This window comes from Hemiscyllium ocellatum, chromosome 14 (assembly GCF_020745735.1).
Source record: "Hemiscyllium ocellatum isolate sHemOce1 chromosome 14, sHemOce1.pat.X.cur, whole genome shotgun sequence".
Classification (NCBI taxonomy): Eukaryota; Metazoa; Chordata; class Chondrichthyes; order Orectolobiformes; family Hemiscylliidae; genus Hemiscyllium; species Hemiscyllium ocellatum.
Window position 1 is genome coordinate 63,970,696 of NC_083414.1, and position 19,423 is coordinate 63,990,118.

General features: G+C 42.8%; 1 protein-coding gene across 1 annotated transcript in view; it reads left to right on the forward strand.

Annotated features, from left to right (window-relative positions):
• sec13 (SEC13 homolog, nuclear pore and COPII coat complex component) overlaps positions 1-19,423 on the forward strand; it is a 43,317-nt gene that overhangs the window by 283 nt on the left and 23,611 nt on the right. Inside the window, exons 2-4 of the mRNA XM_060835239.1 lie at positions 3,910-3,954; positions 15,336-15,451; positions 18,638-18,789. Of these exons, the coding sequence (XP_060691222.1) occupies positions 3,910-3,954; positions 15,336-15,451; positions 18,638-18,789 (313 nt within the window). The remainder of the gene's footprint in view (positions 1-3,909; positions 3,955-15,335; positions 15,452-18,637; positions 18,790-19,423) is intronic.

Below are 19,423 nucleotides of genomic sequence, written 5' to 3' on the forward strand. Positions count from 1 at the left end.
GTCTGTGTCTGTCTGTGTGTGTGTGTGTGTGTGTCTGTGTCTGTGTGTGTCTGTGTGTGTGTCTCTCTGTCTGTGTCTGTGTCTGTGTCTATGTGTGTGTCTGTGTCTGTGTCTCTGTGTGTGTGTGTGTGTCTGTGTGTGTGTCTGTGTCTGTGTGTGTCTGTGTGTGTGTCTCTCTGTCTGTGTCTGTGTCTGTGTCTATGTCTCTGTGTCTGTGTCTGTCTATGTCTCTGTGTGTGTGTCTGTGTCTATGTCTCTGTGTGTGTGTGTGTGTCTGTGTCTCTGTGTGTCTGTGTGTGTGTCTCTCTGTCTGTGTCTGTGTGTGTGTCTGTGTCTGTGTCTCTGTGTATGTGTGTGTGTCTGTGTCTCTGTGTGTCTGTGTGTGTGTCTCTCTGTCTGTGTCTGTGTGTGTGTCTGTGTCTGTGTCTCTGTGTGTGTGTGTGTGTGTGTCCTGGGGAGGTAGCTCCCAGCGCGGTAAGGTGGATGTGTCTGGGGCCAGAGGAGGGAAGGGGTTTTCAATCAGCCCCAGTCCCTATAGTTTATTGCAAACATATACTTTGTTCGTTAAAAATTACCTTTCTAGACAGTCACTAAAAAGCACTTCTGTGCAGATGAATAACACACAAACATTGGAATTTGGCCCAGAGGTGGGATTTGACGGTCATCCTGGCTCGTTGTTGATCCCAAATAGACAGGCTGGAGGCTGGAAGAACACTGCAATCCAGGCAGCATCCCGAGGGTGGAGAACTTAACTTAGCAGGACTTAGACACTTAATGAGGTAAAAACAATGACTGCAGATGCTGGAAACCAGATTCCGGATCAGTGGTGCTGGAAGAGCACAGCAGTTCAGGCAGCATCCTTCATCAGGAAGGGCTTTTGCCCGAAACGTTGATTTCGTTGCACTTTGGATGCTGCCTGAACCGCTGTGCTCTTCCAGCACCACTACTCCAGAATTATACACTTAATGGTAAGGTCCTGGGAGTGTTGCTGAACAAAGAGACCTTGGAGTGCAGGTTCATAGCTCCTTGAAAGTGGAGCTGCAGGTAGACAGGATAGTGAAGGCGGCGTTTGGTTTGCTTTCCTTTATTGGTCAGAGTATTGAGTACAGCAGTTGGGAGGTCATGTTGTGGCTGTACAGGACATTGGTTAGGCCACTTTTGGAATACTGCGTGCAGTTCTGGTCTCCTTCCTATCAGAAAGATGGTGTGAAACTTGAAAGGGTTTAAAAAAGATTTACAATGATGTTGCCAGGGTAGGAGAATCTGAGCTATAGGGAGAGGCTGAACAGGCTGGGGCTGTTTTCCCTGGAGCGTCGGAGGCTGAGGGGTGACCTTATAGAGGTTTACAAAATTATGAGGGGCATGGATAGGGTAAATAGGCAAAGTCTTTTCCCTGGGGTCGGGGAGTCCAGAACTAGAGGGCATAGGTTTAGGGTGAGAGGGGAAAGATATAAAAGAGACCTAAGGGGCAACTTTTTCACACAGAGGGTGGTACGTGCATGGAATGAGCTGTCAGAGGAAGTGGCGGAGGCTGTTACAATTGCAACATTTAAGAGGCATTTCGATAAGTATATGAATAGGAAGAGTTTGGAGGGATATAGGCTGGGTGCTGGCAGGTGGGACTAGACTGGGTTGGGATATCTGGTCAGCATGGACAGGTTGGACCAAAGGGTTTGTTTCCAAGCTGTACATCTCTACGACTATAAGTCAACGTTTCGGGTGTAACCCTTCTTCACCTCCTGATGCTGCCTGGATTGCTGTGTTCTTGCAGCCTCCTGCCTGTCAACTTTGGGCTCCAGCATCTGCAGTTTTTTTTTGTCTCTAACCAAGTTTGTTTCTGATCCCAGGCATTGAAATGATCCACTGGAGGCTCCTGTTACTGGTCCCTTCTATGAATTTGGCGTTCCCTGCATTCACAAAAACAAAAGCCCAAGTTATTTATTGGATACAGGACAAGATTGACATGCCTTTAAGACACTGAGAGGGTCTGATAAATGAATGGAATGGAACCCCACCACCATTGCACTTTGGCAGAAAGACCTTAAATGGTGGTTTTTCTCCACTGTGCCTTGATACTACACTTGATCTTTTTAAATTGCAGTCCCTAGTCTGTATAGTTCAGGTTGGAGTCATTCATTCCCCTCATTTAGCCTCTAAGACATCTTCCCTTCCAGGTCTCAGCTTACACATCTTATTCGCAGCAGTTCTCTGATCACGCTTTGCCTTCACCCAGCTTTATTGACCATTCCTGCCTGTGATTCATCCCACTTCAGAGAGATCTTGAATATGAACTTGCTAAGGAAATGCAACCATGGAAAGAACTGGCAACAGGAGCCCAGGCTGGATCATTTCAATGCCTGAGACCAGTAATGAGTCAGGATGGCTCTAAGTCCCACCTCTGGATCCATTCTGAGCTTGTAGGGTTGTATGAAGTGCTCTTCGGACTCAGGAAAGGCAGCACTCATAACTCCTGACTGCTATCTGTTAGGCCACTTTGGAATGCTGTGTTTAATACTAGTCTCCCTGCTATTGGAAAGATGTTGGTAAACTTGAAAGGGTGCATAAGATTTACAAGGATGTTGCCAGTTTGAGGGTTGCAGGCTTTGAGCTATAGGGAGAGGCTGAATAGGCTGAGGCTGTTTTCCCTGGAGCGTCGGAGGCTGAGGGGTGATCTTATAGAGGATTATAAAATCATGAGGGGCACGGATAGGATAAATAGCCAAGGTCTTTTTCCCCAGGGTAGGGGAGTCCAAAACTAGAGGTTTCAGGTTTAGGTGAGAGGGGAAAGATTTAAAAGGGACCTTGGGCAACTTTTCCATGCAAAGAGAGGTGCATATATTGAACGAGCTGCCAGAGGGAGTGGTGGCAGCTGGTACAATTGCAACATTTAAAAGGCTTCTGGATGGGTATATGAACAAGAAGTGTTTGTAGGGATATGGGTTAAATGCTGGCAGATTCATGATATCTGGTTGGCAGGAACGAGTTGGACCAAGGGGACTGTTGCCGTATTATACAACTTTGACTCTATTCATTGACACCCTCCAGGCAGAGGTGATAAGCAGGAGTCAGCTCCATTACCTTTGGAGTAAAACAAAACCAAACAAATTCCTTTCATATCCTTGAGACTTTACAGTGTTCTGTTGCCTCTGGAAACCATAAATAGTGGCAATTTCCAAAGGTTGGGGGTGGGGTTCATATCAAGTTCATGACTTGAGCATTGAATCTAGGCTGGGACTTCGGTCCAATAATACAGTAATGTCACGCATTTGGAGGTACCATCTTTCAGAAGCAGTATCCAACCAAGACCCACCTGCCCACTCAAGAGGACTGAAACAATAGTAAAAGCAGCTTCATCAAATTCTAAAATATTACAGCATTGTTAATAATGCTACCTTATTAATAACTTTGCATTGAAGGAATAACAATGTTAACAAATCTTATTTAATTGTGGTTTCTAGATTCAGGGGCTTCAGGAAAGTAATTCAGAGAGCGTGTTAGACTCTAATCCTTCACCAATTAGGGCAAATTCAAGACCAAATAATGACAGATGTTGCAAACGTCTGTCTATCTATTATAAAGGCTCCATATTGAAGTGAATTGTTCGGGGGGGTTGGGTTGGATGCAGTTTGTGAGCACGGACAGTGCAAAATGTGGCAGCAGTTTACAGCTATTCAGAGAAGCCAGCCGTGTATGTAAGTCTCACTGGTGAACAGGAAGCATTCTACTGAGGTTGTGCCTGGAATGTTTAACATGAATTATTGGATACTGGAACTGTATGGGTTTGTCTTATATTGCAAGAGTGCTGGGAGTGGGCTACACATCCCTTGCCTTCCTCCACAGAGAAGATCCCATTTAAAAAAAATGGTTCTGGTCATTTCACTTAAAGTGTCTGTTTTTATTTTTTCATAGGTTTCTGTAATTAATACCGTGGATACGTCCCATGAGGATATGATTGTAAGTGGGTCAGCTATTCTTAATACAGTGTGAACTCTCATAGGACTGCAAATTGTTTAATTGATACTGATTTTTTAAAAAAATGAGATTGACTTTATGCAGAATCTACTTTGCTTTCTATACTGAGGTTTACTATAAGGCGTATGTTTGTGCAGCTGCTTGAATCGAGGAATATAATGGGTAAAGAACTGCAGAACTCAACAGGAAATGACCCACTGGTCCTGACCTTACAGTGACAAGCAAAGTCCTCAGCAGTAAAATATTCATGGATAAATGTGTACAGTTCAAAATGACCTGTGTTCAAATACAATCCAATATGATTTGAGAATTTTTAAAGTTTCCTATCCACAGTTCCTTTACACTATATCTTGTGTAAGCATATTTTAAAGGAATAGTGTGAAAGGTGTTTTATTGCATCCAATCTATACTCTTCCAGTCCCATTAGCATCAAGCATTCCTTAGGCAAATCAAACTAGATCACTGTTCCAATTTTATCAGTTTACTGAGGCCTGGCAGATCGCAAAACTCTCTTAGCACAGGAACAAAACAAAAGTGATTGAAACCACCATAATAACATGTACCTCTAGTAATAAATAGATGTTTTCAAATGAATCATGAGGCAGCAGTGTAATCAGGTTTCAGATTGCTAAAAATCTCTTGTTTACTTGTTCTGTTGAATAACAAAAGTGCCGGAGTTCAATTTTCTATGTTGTATCTTGCACCCTATCGCCACAGCAGGGGTGTGAGTGACGAGTGCAACATACTTCAAAGTGGCTGTCACTTTGACAATCAAATACAAGAGTTTTTTTTCCAATTTAGTTAATTTGTTGTTCCCGAAAGTGAAGATTGGTGGGAGGTAAAGCAACCTTTGAAAGGTGGTGTCATTTGCCCTTGAACTAGGTTAGTGGGCAATAACTGGATTTCTGGAAGGGTTAGCTTGATGTATTGTCTGTACATTAAGTATAATAATGTGTCTTAACGAAATGATCATTATTCAGTTTGAACTGGCCATGTTAACACCCCTGTCATTAAAGCTTCAGGAAGGCTGATCCAAAAGGTAAGAAGAAAAGGGAGACCATGGGATCTAAAATAAATGGCAGACTGGCTCCAAAATTAGGGACGACATGGTGGCTCAGTGGTTAGCACTGCTGCCTCACAGCACCAGGGACCCGGGTTCGATTCCAGCCGCGGGCTACTGTCTGTGTGGAGTTTGCACATTCTCCCTGTGTCTGCGCGGGTTTCCTCTGGGTGGTCCATTTTCCTCCCACAGTCCAAAGATGTGCAGGTTAGGTGAATTGGCCATGCTAAATTGCCCATAATGTACAGGGATATGTAGATTCGGTGTGTTAGTCAGGGGTAAATATAAGGGTGGGGAATGGGTCTGGGTGGGTTACTCTTCGGAGGGTCGGGATGGACTTGTTGGGCCAAAGGACCTGTTTCCACACTGTAGGGATTCTGATTCTGATTCTGAAATAGGAGGCAAAGAATGATGGTGGAGCTTTGCTTTTGTAAGTAGAAGCTTGTGACCAGGGATGTATCACAGGGATCTGTGCTAGGAGCCTTGTTGCTTGTTACACACATTAATGACTTGGATGTGAATGTAGAGAGTTTGATAAGTAAATTTGGAGATGACACGAAAATTAGTGGTGTTGATGACAGTGAACAGGCAACAGTCTGATATTAATCAGCTTGTAAATTCGGCAGAGCAACAGCAGATGGTATTTAATCCTGATAAGTGTGATGTGATGCATTTTGGGAGGTGTAGTATGGGAAGGATTTACACAGTGAATGGTAGGGCCCTAGAGAGTACTGCAGAATAAAGAAACCTTGGCGTACAAGTCTGTAGATTCCTGAAGATGTGAGCACAGGTAGACAGGGTGATGAGGATGGCATATGGGATCCTTGCCTTCATTAGCGGGGGGGGGGGGGGGGGGGAGAAGGGGGGGGGGGGGGGGGGAGAGTGGGTGGGGGTTGAGTCTAGTTGCAGGGAAATCTTCTTGCAACTTTCTCGAGCATTGGTTAGGCCATAGATGGAATACTGTATGCACTGGAGAGGGAGTGTAGCAAACTTACCTGGAGGTTGCCTGGGTTGAAAAGTCTCAGTTATGAGGAGAGACTGGCATCTGGATGAGCACTTAAAATGTCAAGGCCGAGCAAGCTATGGACCAAGTGCTGATATATGGAATTAGAGTAGTTCAGTGATGGTAGGTCGGCATAGATTTAGAAACCCTGTTTCTTTGCTGCATGATTCTGTGAGTGCAGGTGCTTTGAGGTTTGGTTTACTTTAAACATTCATCAAACCTCCTAGTTAGTGCTTGTCACTTAACCTGCCCATTCCCACCCTCTTCCCAGCCATGAGCATTCCTAATGCAGATGTGTAGTATTGTGATTATACGGTGGTTTGTATGTTGTGGCAATGGTTACCCCGTTTCACATCCCACTTATGGCAGTTTTTCAAGGACATGAAGGAGCAGAAACATTATTGGAAGAGTTGAGCAAAGAAGCAAAATTGACAGTGCTCTATAATTTTGAAAGATTACAGTATATCTTACATGTCAATGTGTGTAAGATATATGAATGAATTTACTGGAGGTCTTTGTATTGTTTGATCAGTAGAGCACTAGATGCTCTCATGTAAGTTGCAATATTGCATTGTGCATAATTTAGGAGGCTCTGTGCGTTTTAATATCCTCCCCATGAGAACTTAGAAGAAAACTAAACTTTGTCTCTTTCTAGATAGAAAGAACACAAGCTCCCAGTGAGAACTTTGAGCTGAGTGGAGCTAAAGTGGTTCAACCTCTATGTCACCCTCATCACCCCTCAGCCTGCCCCCACTACAACAGCAGCAACAACGTGTATTGAAATAGTGTCTATAACATCATAAAACACTCCAAGCTGTTTCAGGGGAATATTATAAAGGCAAATTGGATTCAGATTTAGCGCATTGTTACAGCGCAGAAGGAGGTGGTGCTTACACAGGCTCTTCAGATGAGCATCTCAAAAAGCTCATGTAAAAAATTAATCTCCTGTTTTTCCCCTTTATCCTTGTATGCCAGTTCTTCCCAAATAATTATCCAGTGCTTTCTTGAATGCTTCAATTGAAGGGCTTTCCACCACATTTCCATATAGGAAGCAGTGTGTTTCATTCCCTGAGTATTCGCTATGGGAAAGAGTTCTTTTCTCACCATGTAAAGGAAAATAGAAGTATGACTAAAAGCTCAATCAAGAGGTAGATGTTACGCAGCATCTTAACCAAGGAAAGAAAGGTAGACAAGTTTAAGGAAAAACTTCCAAAATGTAGTACCCAGTTAGCTACTATAGGACGGTACTGACACAGTGGTAATGGCACTGGGCTCTTAATTCAGAGGCCCTGCCTAATGTTCGGGAGGTACGGGATTGAATCCCACCTTGGCAATTCAACTTGAATTGAAATCTGGACTTTAAAAAGCTAATCTAATGGAATCCATATAACTATTGATCATTGTCGTAAAAGCCCATCAGTTTCACGAATGTCCTTGTAAGGAAGGAAATCTGCCAGCCTTAGCTGGCTTGGCCTACATGTGAGTCTGCTGTGATGTGGTTGATTCCTAATTGTCCCCTAAGGTGACCCTAGCAGGCCCTTCCATTCAAAGGCAATTAACTCTAGGCAATAAATTCTTGAACAGTCAGCAATACTGTAAAGAATAATATTTTAAAAATCTTCGTAATGTAATAGTTTATTGTGTGGAAAGGAATTTTCTTTCATGCATCTAGTACAAATGTGAATTCATGACTCATTGTTAACAATTCTACAGCTGTAAAAGACAGATAAATGTTTTCAAGCCCCCCCTTTGAACTTTTCTGTGAAAGCTCTTTAGTTTCTATGCTCCTAGAAATAGGCTGTCCAATTTCCAATTCTTATCGGAACTTGTATCCCTCATCCCTAGTATTATCACAGAATGGATAATAAAAGTAAATGTTAGAAGCTAAAATTATTGCTGATTGTGACTTTCCCGTGAAATCTATTTTGCCTGGAGGCTCTATAATGAACATCTTCAGTTTCTCCCTCCTTATCACTGCTGGCAAAATTGTGCTTTTGTTCATTTTACGTTGCTTCGTGGTTATTGTGATGTACAAAATGAGGCATTTTGCCTTCATGATATTTTATGAAACTTGTTTTCGCCTTGTCTCGTCTTGCCTGGAGTAATATAGCCTGTGCCAGGAAATTGTTCTGCAGGTGCTGGCATTTTTTTTTAGCACTGTCCCAAATGAGCATTCTCTGTTCGCGAGCCCAGTCAAGTCAGATCTCACCCGGCATCCACACTGAAGCACATCAGTGGAGTGATTACCAGGAACACACCATATGCCTTCTTAACAACTCCATCAACCTTGATGGCAACTTCCAGTAATAACTGAAATGTCGCTGGAACGACTACCAGGTGCTGGCTACTTCATTCCCATCTTTCCACCCTTTCCTTTATTTATTGGTAATCCATACTGTTTCAAAGCAAGAAGAACTGGCTAGACTCTTTTGGAAAGAAACATTCTTTGAGCTAAAGATAAGCACATTTGTTTTTGTAAAGTAAAACTGCTTTACCACTTTTATTCTTTAAAAAAAAACCAATACCTGATTAAGGAGAACCAGCCAGTCTACTGAGAGGGCAATTCTTTTGCCAAGTCTTCTGGAGTTTTAATAGAATGTTTCTGGTAGTGTGGTTCAAGGGAAACTGGTGAATGTAGCATAATTGAATTTTTCAGATTTGGAGATGCCGGTGTTGGACAGGGGTGGACAAAGTTAAAAATCATACAACACCAGGTTAAAGTCCAACAGGTTTATTTGGAAGCACTAGGTTTCAGTGCGCTGCTCCTTCATCAGGTGGTTGTCACAGGTTGGACTATAACCTGGTGTTGTGTGATTTTTAACTTTGAATTTTCAGAGGCATTCAATATGAGGCTAACAAAGCCTTTTCCATAAGATAAGAACTTATTGGGTGAGGGGGTAATCTGTTATTGTGGATAGAAGATTGATTATAAGGCAGGAAACAGTAGAAATAAGTAGTTCATTTTCAAGTTGGCAGGTTGTTATTAAAGGAGTGTGGCAAGGGTCAGTGCTATTTGAAGTCTGTATTAATGGCTTAGATGAAGTATAATGTATCCCATTTTGCTGATGATGCAGAGCTAGGTGGGAACCTAAGCTGTGAGGAGGATGGTCAAGTCTGGAAAGGTGTGCAAATAGATTAAGTGAATGGATACGTTGGTTGCAGGTGGAGGACAATGTGAAACTGTGAAGTTATTCATTTTTGTAGGAAAACTGAACGCTTAATTGGTGAGAAACTGTTGAATGTCGAAATTCGGAAGGATTTAGGAAGTTAAAACACAAGTGCATTATGTACTGTAGTTAACAAGACGAGTGGTAATTTGATCTTTACTGTGAGGGGACTGTGGTCCATGAGGAAGGGAATGTTGCTGCCGAAATATAGGATATTAATAAGTGCACGTACAGAGTACAAGAGTATTGATCTCTACCTACAGAAAGGCATGTTTGCCTTAAAGAGGAGTATACTTAAAGTTGAGACAGTTGATTTTCAGATGCAGGAGAATTTGGAGACGAGATGAGAAAATGGAATCAAGTTCAAAAATCAGTTACAGCCTTATTATATGACCGTACAAACTTGATGGGTCCATTTTTTAATGTTCTTCTACTGAGCTGTTGCTGCAGTGCGAAGCTTCTGTAATTTGCATTTTTCATCTCATCCTTCAGGTTTTGTAAATTAAAGATTTGTTTTAAAATTCAGAGGTCCACAGGCTTTGTGACACAATTGCTTCCACCGAATGGGAAAACCTTGATAAATGGACTTCAGTTGTTGGGGGGGTGGGGAGGGGAGTGCTCTTTAACCCACCTCCGAACAACCAAAGCTGCTGAGGCTAGGTCAGTTAAAAATTTCATCAGAAACTGCTTGACAAAAATATTAAGTTTACAGGAAGAATTTGCAGACCATCTATGACCCAGTTCAGTGGTGCAAAAGTCTCGAATGGCTAGACACCACCTATATTGCATACCCTGACACAAATCCACAGCTAGATACATGCACACACCTTCACACACACACACAGACACGCGCGTGCGCACACGTATATGGTCAGTTCTGCTATAATGTGGTAATTCCGTTCTCATGCAATCCCATGTTATAAGAAGGCCACATAACAGCAGCTCCATTTAAACTAATAGGGCCAGAATCAAGTTATAACCAATACATGCTTTAAAAGTTCGCTGTTTAGAAACAGTGTCCCCAATTTGTCCATTGTGTTATAGCAAATACACATTCACAAATGCATGCTGTAGCCACGACCCACATATCCACACACCTATGCATCTATCCACATATGTACACTCACTCACACCCACCATGTCCTCATATGTATACAGACCTGCAAACCACTAAAGATACTGTGTAAATACAAGATTTTCCAAAAGTCAACTTGTTCTGACACACCTCTGTGGCAGACAGAACGTGAACCTGGAACCTCTAACCCAGAGGTACTGCTTCCACAATGCCACAAGGACCCTCTAGTTACTTCTTTATAACTTGCAAACCTTTTTAACAATTGAGAGTACAAAGTGGTTGCACCTTTATTCCCAAACTGAGTGACTTAGCTATTATTGGACTTCGGCCTCAATTGACGATTCAGCAATATTCTGGATGTCATCTGTTACTACTGTTCTTTAGAATGGTTTATTGTGACTTATACAATGTTTTCAATTAGTGGCTCATTGAGAATGTGTATAGGGTATAAGCAGGCAGGGAAAGAGTTAAGTTCTGAGTTTTGTGAAACAAAGAGGTTCAGCTGAGCATGACTGAGATCAGATAAGAACTTAGAGTTAACAGTGGGGTACTGGAGGCAAGGGTAATGGGTTAACAAGGTGGAAAAGCAGTCAGTATGTAAGCCGTTTAACAAGATGAGGTAGAATTCAGTTTGTGAGGTCAGTTTAACAAGGTGAAAAGTATTCATTATGTGAAGCCAGTTATTCGCTGTGGAACAGCAAATGGCTTAATCTTTACGATTGATGCTCGCTGATTGTAACAGTCACTCAATTAATATATATGTTGCCTTATCTGGATGCTCCTCCCTGTAAAATGACTGTGTAAGTTCATTGAGAACCTGCTGTTCCAGAGAAGACACTGAACCCATGTCTCTGTGCACGTCGGTGATCGTTCTCAGGGCCTGGAATAAAAGATGAAGGAGGTAAAACTACACTGTGTCTCTGAGTGTTTTGCTCCAACTGAGGGGTGAGGGGGGAACAGGATGACATCATGAAATGGAATTCCCATGAATATAGGGACATTTATGTCACTGAGTATCAGGGAGTACTACCCAAGGGTGCTGCATGCATTAGTGAAATCGATACAGGTAGAAAGTAGCTGTAATATGAATATGTGGCTCACGCATTCAGTAATGTCAGTGATTGTGGAGACTGCGGAGAAAGATGGAAAGACCCCTGCTTAGTTATTGGAAAACCAGTGAGACCTTTGGATGTCTGTATGTGTTCCACACCCTCGCTCTGTTGTTCCATCCCTATCCTCAGTGTGTGCATCTTTCCACTCCACGTTCCTACAGCCTGTAATTCTCAGAGCCTTGGGTTTCACCCTCTCCTCATTCTATCGTCCTTCTACAATGTATTGAATATTTTATTCTTGTAAGTTCCTTCAGGTTTTACAATGCAATGATGTACTCAAACTATATAATGTTAAACTTTTAAGATAGAATTTCTGAAAGAAAGGTTAGTTGAGTACACTTCATATGCAGATCTGATATCTCAGGGTGAGCACTACCTTTCTGCTGAAAAGGACTTTCATCTACGGTGAACGCAATCCTGATTTTTCTTTTGGAAATGCTAACACAGTGTGCCTTTTTTCATTAATTGCCATTCCTTTGAAATCCTCTGTCCATTGCCACTGATTCTGTGTGTTCTCCAGACGATACTGGCAGGCAGTCTGTTTCCTTCCTTTCCCCAATCCCTCTGTTAAATACACCACTGCACATGACTCTCACATCATACATGAAAAATGTATAGATCGCATCTTTCTCCAGAGAAATGCATTGCATCTGCTTCCTGATCGTGTTCTCTGGCCTGTCATCTTTAGCTGGAGTGAAGAAAAAGTATTTGTTTTTTTTTCCAAAACAAATGCATTTACTTTGCAACTTCCATAACCTCCAACACTTTGCAACCAACTATGAGACATAGTCACTTTCATAATTTCAAAGCTTGATAGCTGAATGGCAAATGGCAATCTCCCATAACCAGGAATGGGCTGAATGACCCACTAACCTATTTCAATGGTTTTGGTTTGAAGGCTGAGTGTTGACCAGGGCACTTAGGATAACCTCCTCTGCTTATTTGAATGGTGGCATCAAATCTACCTGAGAGGGCAGACCTGTAGAGAAGAATTAGTAAAAATTAATGCTGAGCCTATAAAATATATCTTTGGGTGATCACCACAATTTAGGTTATATTAGATTCCCTACAGTGTGGGAACAGGCCCTTTGGCCCAACAAGTCCACACCCACTCTCAGAAGAGTAACCCACACAGACCCATTCCCCTACTAATGCACCTATCACTATGGGCAATTTAGCACTTGAATTGCATGTCTTTGGACTGTGGGAGGAAACCGGAGCACCCGCAGAATACCCACGCAGACACAGGGAGAATGTGCAAACTCCACACAATTACTCGAGGCTGGAATCAAACCTGGGTCCCTGGTGCTGCGAGGCAGCAGTGCTAACCACTGAGCCACTATGCCGCTCTGTTAACATGGTGTGTCTTAAAAGGCATCTCAAGGTAAGTAAGGGACAAAGTTCCAGTTTCATTGGACCCAGAAGACAGGGAAGAGAGTGGAGAGGTTGGTGTGTGGATACTGTAGTTGCAGGATACTCTGTGTGGATACTCTGTTCAAAGGGACAGAGACTGTGAGCAATATGAATGGCTGGAGGAATTAGGATGATGGAGCAGCCATGCCATGGAGATCTTTATACACAAGGCTAGAATTTTAAATTTTAGGTATTAAAGCTCACAGTGCTTTAATATTGCACTTGGTGAAGATGGGAGTGATTGCGAAGTGATGTTTGATATAGAGTGCAACATAGTCAGCAGCGGTTTTGATGAAGCAGTATTACAGAGTTTAAATGAAAGACTGTTCAGGGAAGCATTGAAGTAGCCAAGACTGCATGTGGTAGAGTTTCCCCAGTGCACAGGTAGTTTTAAGAAGTTGGACACATATGGTCTGTATTTGGAGAGTTTATGGGATCAGATTCCGCTTGAGTTGAACCAGGTAGAGATTGTAGACAATTTGGTTCCGTTTAAAACAGTTGTCATGGATGGAAATTGAAGAGCTGTGTTGCTGCAAATTTGTGATGTGAGCTGAGAGATAGTGGCTTTAGTCTTCCCACTGTTTAAGTGGAGACAGTCAAAACTGAAATTATTACTTAGGTGCAGGAGCAGTTTGGAGCCATGTAATCCAAATTCCTGAGGATGGCAGTGTTGATCTGGTGGTGTGTTAGGATAGGGACCCAGAATGCTATGTGTACCATGTTCTGTTGAGACAGGCTCCCCCGCTTTTGAGATGTTTGTTGACCGCATATGAAAATTGCATAACTACAAATTAACTTGTGCTCTATTGTTGTTTTCGGCAAAGATTATTTACGTTTCAAATAAAATTGACTTATCCAATTGAATTACAAATCAAAGAATACCGTGAACTAGAATCAAGGGCATATAGATTCAGTGCAGAGAGAAGTCAGAGCCGTCAATCCTCAGCAGTGTACAGGGTTGGCTAATCATCTGTGGCGTGATTTTCGGGTGTGCAGAGTCAACATGTGTGATGTTGCATTGACCGCTTACTCTTTTCCACCAATCATATCCTTCATCTTCCAATTATCAAGCTTCAAAGGATTCATTAAGTAGCTCCCTGTTGAAGTTGCACCTCCTATTCCATGCCTGTAACTTGTTAAGTGGAAAATTGCATTTATATACTGACACACCTTCCTCTCTGCACCATTACCCAGTTTTTCACAACATTAATGGTTTTGTACCAAGCTAGGCATAGCTCAAGGACTTTGATTTCATCCTAACGTGCTGATTAAAACAATCCACAACGTACAATTTAGATTATTTACAGTGTGGAAACAGGCCCTTCAGCCCAACAAGTCCACACCGATCCACCGAAGGGTAACGCACCCAGACCCATTCTGGTACATTTACCCCTTCGTCTAACATGACGGGCAATTTAGCATGGCCAATTCACCTAACCTGCACACTTTTGGACTGTGGGAGGAAACCAGAGCACCCAGAGGAAACCCACACAGACGGGGAGAATGTGCAAACTCCACGCAGAGTCGCCTGAGGCGGGAATTGAACCCGGGTCTCTGGGGCTGTGAAGCAGCAGTGCTAACCGCTGTGCCACCGTGCCGCCCACATTAAGATGTTACATTTGGTTTCAGTCACTTTTAGGTATAGAAGAGGATCGAGAAAGGGAAAAAAGTGCTGTTTGTAGGCACAGGGGCAGAAATATCTGATAGGATCAGGCTCAGCCCCACCACTTTATACAGTTAAGTATTCTGCTAACGCTGCATGAAGATTGGCTAAGGTACTGAGACCAGCCTGAAGATTCTGTATAACTGTACCCCACAGTGAATTGATGAAAAGGTGAACAATAACTGCCTAGCCTTTCATTTCATCATATATAGTTCCTGTCAATAACCAATCCCTTAAAAGCTTTGATACGCTTTTCACACTTTATAGAAGTTTATAAAATCAGGATGGGCATGGATAGGCTGAATAGTCAAGGTCTCTTCCCCACAGCAGGGGAGCCCAAGACTAGATTTAAGATGAGAGGGGAAAGATTTAAGAGGAACCTAGGGGACCACTTCTTCCCACAGCAGGGTGCTGTGTGTATGGAACAAGCTGCCAGAAGAGTTGGTGGAGGCTGGTACAGTTTCAACATTTAAAAGGCATTTGGCTGGGTATATGGTTAGGAAAGGTTTAGAGGGATATGGGCCAAATGCTGGCAAGTGGGACTAGATTAATTTAGAATATCTAGTGAGCATAGATGAGTTGGACTGAAGAGTCTGTTTCCGTACAAACAACTCTGTGTATGAAGGAAGCAGTGATGCGCTTATCCACTAACTCCAACCTTGATCTCAGGCTTGAAATAATCACTTTATGTTTAGGTTGGATGCTTCCGATGGGCGCCCATCCAAATAACTGTAAAGATTGCTGCAAAGGATTGTTGGGTTCTAGCATCCTTAATGGAAGTGTTGGTTTTGACAGCAACTGCTGCAGTTTGAGTGGTTACAGCGTACCGTACACGTTTACTAAAAGCTTTCCTCACCTATGCTCCTGCAGCATGATGCACAGATGGATTACTATGGCACCCGTCTCGCAACCTGCTCCTCTGACCGATCTGTGAAGATATTTGATGTTAAAAACGGAGGCCAGATCCTTATTGCGGACCTGAGGGGGTATGTAGAAAGATTTGGTTTGCAAGAAATCTTTCATCACCTGAAAGCGCTGATGTTTTCAGCTTTAGTGAAAGCATTCAGTAATAAACTGTTTCTCTGAAAGATCAAAATACCGGTCATTTCCCTTTATTCAGGATATATTAAACTACTCTTAAACTCAAGTCACAATGATAACAGCTAGTATTTAACTAACTGCTTTAACACTGTACTTCGTAAGAGTGTTATAAATCAAAATTCAACATTAAGCTGCATGAGGGATGATGACCAAAAATTTGGTGAAAGGTTTGGTTTTAAGAAGTACAGAGGAATCTCGATCATCCGAATGAGATGGGTAGGCACTATTTCGTTCAGTTAATCAATTATTCGGTTAACTGATTCAGTGCCTCTCCTCTGGGACTCGGAGTTTTCCAAACTTTCCTTTTTCCTCGCTCTGCCTGCCTTACTCCCTCTCTCTGTCTCAGGGTTTGTTTCTGAGCAGGCACACACTTGCGGGTAAGGGACCTGCAGCATTGCTGAAGCCTCATGCTGCGCCTCAAAACCTGTCCGAGCCCCCCGACCCTGTCGAAGCCCATCCCCCATCCGCCTGTACAAACCCACGCCCCCTCTCCGGGGCAGCCAGACCGGACACCAACAGGAAGACTGCTGCTGCCTTTGGGGAGTGAGTCTCAAAATAGCGCGCGCGCACACACACACACACACACACAACTTTTGACTGCAACCTTTTGACAGGTTCCACCTTTGCCATGTACAGGACAATGTTGGAGAGATTATCTGGGGAAGGGGGTTTTGGGTACTCCCCTGTGTAGAATTCCAGGGAAAGTTGGGGGGAGGGGGGGGGGGGGGAAGTGAGTGAGTGCGAGAGAGCGGGCAGTCAGTCATTTGGAGACGGTGCCTGGGCTCCTATCGATGTCCAGGACTGTTCTCAGCAGCATTTCAGTAAACCAGGTAGTTCATTTTTAATCATTGTAAACAAAAGACACAATTAGTGTTGAAACACCTCTTTGATGTAATGTTTCTATCGGGACCTTGAGATCATCTTCGGATAATCCAAAATTCTAGTAATTAATATTTATATTTGAATAATCGAGGTTCCTCTGCATGTTGAAGGAGGAAAGAGAAGTGGAGCAATTACTAAGATGGGTAGGGACAAGGCCATAGAGAAATTGAGCATTTTAATATTGAGGCATTGTTTAGCAGAGAATTAGTGTTAATTAGCAAGAACAAAGAGTGATTTTCTATGTCATGGTGAACCAGACTTGAGAGGAAGGCAACAGACAGCACCACTTCAGATAATCTTGAGTTAATGACAGGTAAAATATGGGAGTCAGCAAGGAGTGCCATGGAATAGAGAGAACTATTGAAGTTGAGGACTTCAGAAGTAGATAAGATGAGTCGGGCAACGTGACAGTGATGGAAATAGGTCGTCTTCTGTGGCTAACTCTTAATGGCCTTTGAAGAATCCCAACAAGCCTCTCAAATATAACAAATCATTGATCTCAAGTAAAGCCAATTATACCTTCTTACAGTCATGAAGTTGGGCAATTCATTATAACCTTGCTATATCACTAGATCTTTGTCCTATCCCTAGGGTTACTATGGTGAATGAAATTTGAAATTTCACAATGCCTGTCCAGTTTCTGGCTTCAATCAACACCTGACTGACGAACATTTCTTTGTTTTATTCATGGGATGAAGGCATCACTGGTTCGGCCAGCATTTATTCCCTAATTCCCCAGAGGGCAGTTAAGAGTCAACCACGCTGCTATGAGTCTGGAGTCACATACAGGCCAGGAAAAGATGGGAGTTTCCTCCCTAAAAGATGTCAGTGAACCAGATAGGCTTTACTAACAATGGATTCGTGGTTTCATTAGACTCTTAGTTCCAGACTTTATTGAATTTAAATTCCACCATTTGCCTTAGTGAGATTTGAACCTGGGTACTCAGAACATTGTCTGGATCCCTGGATTAACAGATCACTGATAATACCACTAGACAGGTTGCCTCTGCCATTCTTAGTTCACATTGTTGGGTCTGCAGACCAGACAGTGCCCTTGGAAGCTGTCTTTCCTTCTCCTGCTGTATGCCCCCCACTGAAGGGCACAGTCACTTTCTTTTTCAAAACATATTAATCACAGATACACAAAAACAGGAATTACTGGAGAAACCCAGCAGGTCTGACAGCATCTATGGAGAGAACAGAGTTAATATTTTTGAGTGCGGTGACTCCTCTTCAGAGCTCAGATATTAATCACAGCTTTGCCTCGCAATCTCCAGTGAGACTATGGGCAATGTCAGACAGTCCTTCTGCAAAAGGAGTCCAGTTGAGCAGACCTGCACTCAAGCGTCCAACAGTATCTGTCCTGGCTTATTTTTTATTAAATGTCAGGTGGAATAATTGGCATAAACAAGATACCATCTGATGCTGTTGTCACTTGAGTTCCATCATTTCAGTGTGAGCAGCTGGTGGATGGGCTCAGCAAAAAGGCCAGTGGAGTGGGTGTCTTCCAACTCTGAATCACTGAAACGCAGCTCTTCGGGCCATAAACTGGTGACAATTGCAGTGTGCAACCTCTCCATTTTATGAGAATAAACTCTTCTAATTCCACCTTCTTCTTGCTGCCCCAATTATGAATAGACCAAATACTTATTTCACGCTAAGTGAATACACACCTGGCGGTCACAAGATGTTTCCCCAAGCTGTGTGGCAATGTCTGGTACAGTGATAGGTGTCCAGTTTTCATTTGATTGAAGTCAGAGTCCTTGTCAGCTGGCTGACTCTTGAAGCAAGTCTGTCTCATGCCTCATTGTGATAGTGACTTATGGCACAATTGGACTTTTTTTTTAGAACATATTTTGGACTCTTCTCCATTCCAGTCCCCACTCTGCAACAATGTTAGGTACCACTATTACCTGATTTAAATCACAGGGCTAAAATTTGGACTGAATTCTTTTCACGGGCTAGTGGGTCTGGCAGTTTTGAAAGATGACCCAACCCTTGCTGATAATTGCTGTTGGGGGGGTGGTGTGGAAATGTTCTGAAATCCCCATTGGTCTTGCTGCTTCTTGATCTGTGCGTGGGAGCCGTAATAAGCTTAAGCACCTACTCACCATAAAGCAGGTAGTTTACCATGCATTATAAATCAGAAAAGTGGATCAGTTACTTACTTAACTATCTCCTTACTTCAGCCATGAAGGTCCTGTCTGGCAGGTGGCATGGGCTCACCCAATGTATGGCAACATCTTGGCATCCTGTTCCTACGACCGGAAGATCATCATCTGGAAGGAGGAGAATGGAACTTGGGACAAGATGTATGAATACACAGGACATGATTCTTCTGGTAAGGATTCTACGATGTGCAGATCATGGATGATAGTACTTTCCTAAAGGTTTCTTAATTTTTTTTTCTCTGACTTAGCAGTGCATCAAGTTTGTACACCTGGACTACAGAGCTTCTCTTAAGATTCAAACATCCATTCAGGTAGCTGGATTTTGTTTTTGTTGGCTGATTGAGCAATCCAGCATAAACTAACCAGTGAAATTTTACCAGATTTGATGTTTGCAGTTGTTGGTGATATCGAGTAAAGATAGGATTGGCAAATGCCCTGGGCACATTTCCTACTCCTTTTTTGTATGAGACTGGTGAGGTAGTGTAAGTTTTTTGCTAAGTTGGCTTATCCTGGAGAAGGGAGTTGGATTTGTTCTGTTATGTTGAAGCTGACATAGGTAGTTCCTTACAGCCCATAAGAAATAAGCTGCTGTTTTAACTGCATTGGGATGTGGACTTCCTACAAATTGAGGCAGTCTTTAAAATGGGGTTAAAGTGGAAATCATCAACTGGGTGTTTTGATGGTGTCAGCAGAGCTCTCCTGATGGTGCAGCACTGCAAGTGTTGTGGCACCAATTGTTGCCTCTCTAGGTTAGAGGGGGAGAAAACTGGGCAGTCTCCTATCCCTGTCCCTATGACAAGTCAT